Here is a 4664-nt window from a genome sequence, read left to right as displayed (position 1 = left end):
CACGTGCTCCACACTTCCCAGGCCCAGAAGCTCAGCTGCTCCCGCCTCTGTTTTCTTGGTCTTCCCTGACTTCACCCCGTGACCCCAGTTTCCCATTCGACCCCTTTCTGCCCCCTTTCCTCCCACGGCTCCCCTCAGCCTACTCAGCCCCCCTCCCAACATAACATTTGCCTCCTGAGGGTCCTTTCCTCATTCCGAGGCACCCATGTGAGAAAAATCTTCAGACACAGTAGTTACACATACACACACACACACACACACGGAAAGATTTATTTTTCATGAGCCGCAGTGACTAACAGGGTTAAAAAATAGCACAGACATTCCAAAGAAGGGGCGAGAAGAGCAGCGGCTGCCTCCTCCACCGTCTGTCCAAGACCACCGATGGGGCCTCAGAGGAGCCCCCTCCCCCCTTCTGGAAGCTTCCTCCAGCCTTGCCTGGATGCTCTGGGGACAGCCCTGGGCTGAGAACGTGAGTCTGTGAAGACCTTGGCTTGAGATGGAAGGAGTGAGCTGAGAGAAGCCCCTTCCGTCCACCCCGCGCTCTGCCTCTGGAGCTGGCTCCATCCCAGCCAAGGTCAGCACGTCCACTGACATCAAGCTGGCTTCTTCCTGCCCCCACGGCTCCTGTCTTGTCCTTTACATTCCGTGTCCTCCAAGAACAAAAGCCGGAATGCACAGGCCGCGCCCTGGGTGCACAAAGCCTCCACCAGCATCTCCATCCTCCAGCGGTGCAGCGGTCATGTCTGCCCCAGTGCCCATCCCCAGCCCCCCAGCCCAGCAGGAGTAGCCATGGGGCTCCCATCCTGATGGGAAGGTCAGGAAAACCCACCCAGTGCTTTTAACCCCAGGCACCGCCCCTCACCCCCACCAGGAAGAGGGCCGCTGACCCTGAAAAAACAAAGGGTGATGAAGAAAATGCTTATAAATTCAAAACAAGGTTGGCAGGCGTGGGAAAGGAGTCAAGGGAACCTCTGAAGCTCTCTCCCATCTCCCTCTTGGAACCAAGGACTGTGGCAGAGGGACCCAGGGTCCAGGACTTCTTTGAGCGTTGCACGCTAGCTGCCTTGAGGAGGGATTCCCTACAGGGAGCCTGGGTGCACACTCACACTTCTCTCTTATTAATGTGCGGACCAGCCGTCAGAGCCCCCCAAACCAGTGGGGGTGGACTCATTCTAAACTGCCTCCTATGTCCCTTCTTCCCTCAAGGATATTGTGTGAAGAGCAGAGAGATGCGCAGAGCAGGGGGTGTTCATCCAAGGGACAAGGGCCCCAGGCGCCCAGCCCATCCTTGTCTACACACATGCACACACAAAAAGCAGGCGTCCCCCCATCAAAGGGACCCTTGGCACGCGCTCAGGCCAGCACCCAAGAAGAATGTCCTGGGGATGTCGGATGGGATGCAGAGACAGGCAGAGGTCGGCTGCTCGCAGGTCTGGAGGAGGTTGGAGAGATGAGGATTTGGGGAGGGGGCCCGAGCAGCCCTTAGACCAAATGCAGACGCCCCCTCTTTCTCCTTTTCCCTTCCCAAGTCCCCGCTCATATCATGAAACCAAGGAGCTTGCTGCTGCACCAACCCCACTGCCTTCCAGTCCCTGCAGAAAAGAGAGGATGAAGGAAAGGGGCTAAGGACGCTTGTGGAAAGCGTGTCTAGCTGGTGGGCTGCAAGAAGGGACGCCCCCTTCACGCCCCCTTCACGCATTGCTAGACCTCCAGGGCCTGAAACACTGCGAACTGATCCAAGTTGGAGTGAAGCTCTGGAGCTCACAGCTGCAGAGCCAGGAGCTGCAGCTTTGCTGACACCCAGCCCTTCTCAGCCAGGTCCATTCCCTCCCGAGGCCTCAGGGACAAAGAGCTTGAACCGGGCAGTGTCTGCGAGCTTCACACGCCTTAACCCTTAGGGGCCCTTCAGAACAGGAGGTAAAAAGGGAGAGAGACTGAGGGAGAAGGAGGATGAGCCGTGGGGGAGGTTGTGGGAGCCAAGAGGTGAGGATTCAGAGGAGAAATTGCACTCGGTGGGGGTGGGGAGGGGAACCGAGGAGGAAAAGCGGGTGGAAACTAAAAGGAAATGGCGAGGGGAGCTGGAGATCCCGGAGAAGGGCTGGGGGGAAGAGAACTTTGACGGAGCCTGGACCGCACATCATTTTAGTTTCAGGGGGCGAGGAGGAGGGGGAAGAGAACTTTGATGGAGCTTGGGAGCAGATCAGTTCAGTTCCTCCGTTTTATCCCCAGGGAGAGACACTGAGGCTGGGAGCATTTCAGAGACGGGCAAGGTCGGTCTCACGGAGATCGGAGATCGGGGCTGCGGGCTTCCCTCTCTTACCCTCCAGAACCACAGACCTCTGAAGAAGCACTTCCCAGGGGGAAAGGAGGACAAGACCGACGCGGGGAGCAGGGAGAGGGGTCAAGTGCACCAGAGAAGGGGGGGGCCCCGCCCCCTCACCAGCTCCCCGCTCTTCAGAGAGCAAAGGGCCCCGGGCGGGGGGACCGGCCCTAGTCCACCACGAGGGTCTCCTGGCTGTAGGGGATGGACTTCTCCAGCATCGGCTCCCCGCCCTTCCCCGCGCCGCCGGGCCCGGGACCCTGGCTCTGCACCGACGACGCTGAGGAGGAGGAGCTGGCCGACTTGTCCCCGGCGCCGCCGCCCCGGCCGCCGCCGCTGCTGCCGCCCGCGCGCCAGGCGCCGCCGCAGCCCCGGCGGCCCCAGCAGAGCACCGAGGCGCAGGCCTGGCGGAAGCGGGGGTCGAAGAAGGCGTAGAGGAAGGGGTTGAGGCAGCTGTTGACGTAGCTGATGCAGGTGCAGTAGGGGAAGACGTTCATGAGGAAGAGGTCGAAGGCGCAGGGCCAGCGCAGCAGGCTGCCCAGCACGTAGAGGGTCTTGACCAGGTGGTAGGGCAGCCAGCAGAGGGCGAAGGTCAGCACCAGCACGGCGATGATGGCCAGCAGCCGCCGGCGCTTGCGCAGGCCCCGCGCGCGCTCCTTGCCGAAGTGGCCGGCCACCGTGCGGCCGATGCAGAAGTAGCAGGTCAGCATGACGGCGAAGGGCCCCACGAAGCCCAGCACGGTGGACGAGACGCCCAGGCCCACATCCCAGGCCCACTCGGCGTCGGGGCTGGCCACCAGCGAGTAGTCCATGTAGCACTGCGCCTTGGTGCTGTTCTCCCCCGGCAGCGCGGCGCCGGTGGTGCGGAAGACGAGCACGGGCAGGGCGAGCAGGCTGGCCAGCGCCCACAGCCCGGCCGTGGCCACGGCGCCGCCGACCCGCGGCCGCAGCCGGGCGTTGGCCACCGGCCTCACGATGGCCAGGTAGCGGTCCAGGCTGAGGCCGGTGAGGCAGAAGACGCTGGCGTACATGTTGACGAAGATGAGATAGCTGCTGAGCTTGCAGGCGAAGGCCCCGAAGGGCCAGTCGTAGTCCCGATAGGTGTAGGTGGCCCAGAGCGGCAGGGTCACCACGAAGGTGAGGTCAGCCACCGCCAGGCTGGCGATGAAGACGTCGGCTGCCCGCCGCCGGTCCCGGCCGCTGCGGAAGACGGTCCAGAGCACCAGCCCGTTGCCCGCCGTCCCCAGGACGAAGACCACCATGTAGATGGCGGGGATGAGGGCGCCGGAGGACTGCCAATCCGCGTACTCACACTCAGACTGGTTGTCCGCCCCATAGTAGCCGTCATACTCCCCACCTTCTTCCATGCTGGGGCACGCAGAGGTCAGCTGGGGGTCCCCCCCGGGGTACCAGCCAAGCACCCTGAGCTCTGGCTGGCAGCCTTGGGGAGGTGAGCAGGCAGGGCCAGAGGTATCCAGTGCCTCTTGCAGCGGCCGGCAGCAGCTCCCAGGACCCGGGAGGAGGAGGCCTGGCTCCTGCAGGCGTCCCTCCAGCGGCCCCAGCCTCTTCTCAGACACTTCCTCGCGCCCTCCTGAGCCTCTGTCTCCTCCTAGGCTGTTCCTCCCTCCTCCCACCTCCAGACCAGCCCCTCACTTGTGAGTCTTAGGATCCTGAAGTTACAGCCCACTTTTTTTTTCCCTTTTCTTGTCACTGGGCAAGTGGACCAAATTGACCCCTGCCGTGCTGGGCAGGATGTTATCTGTGGTTTGCAGCCTGCTCTGCGCCTGACCCAGCCTCTGTCTCTCTCTCTCTCTCACTCTCTCTCTGGATTCCTCCGGGTGTTTGCAGAACCTCTCATCAGGCCTCTGCTCCCAACGCCCCCTCCCTCGTTCTCACCCCCTCCCAGCCCCTCTAAATGGGGCAAATTATGCAGGTTGAAAGCCAGCCTGAGCTGGAGCTGGGAGGGTAGGGGGCAGGAGGGTGTGAGATTTCGCAGGATGGTCTGAGCATCTGGCAGGCCCACCTGGCAAGCCAGTCTAGCCCCTCAGGTCCATCTTCCCCCCCTCCCCTCCTGCCTCCCAGCCCCACCCAGACCAGACTTCCCCCTACCCTCCTCTTTAACACTTCAGCCTTGAGCCTCTCCAGAAGGGTCTTTGTGCTCCACAGACCCAGTGACCGAGATGTCTGTAGGATCCATCCACCAGCTGTTAGGCGACTGCAGTTTTCAGAGAGCGCAGGAAGTGTCAGAGAATGCGGGCGCAGGGTCATAGCAGAAAGAAGCCCTATGCTGAAGATGTCTAATCCAGCCATCAGGTCTGTGGGGAAACTGAAGCTGAACAAGGTA

The 4664-nt window shown here is 61.9% G+C and overlaps 1 protein-coding gene across 1 annotated transcript; it reads right to left on the bottom strand.

Annotated features, from left to right (window-relative positions):
* On the bottom strand, positions 234 to 3998 carry APLNR (apelin receptor). Its single transcript, XM_018059079.1, has one exon. The coding sequence runs from the start codon at positions 3685 to 3687 to the stop codon at positions 2491 to 2493; it is 1197 nt and encodes a 398-aa protein (XP_017914568.1). The 5' UTR covers positions 3688 to 3998; the 3' UTR covers positions 234 to 2490.

This window comes from Capra hircus, chromosome 15 (assembly GCF_001704415.2).
Source record: "Capra hircus breed San Clemente chromosome 15, ASM170441v1, whole genome shotgun sequence".
Classification (NCBI taxonomy): Eukaryota; Metazoa; Chordata; class Mammalia; order Artiodactyla; family Bovidae; genus Capra; species Capra hircus.
The sequence above is the reverse complement of the archived record's forward strand: the minus strand, read 5'-3'. Positions and strand labels throughout refer to the sequence as shown.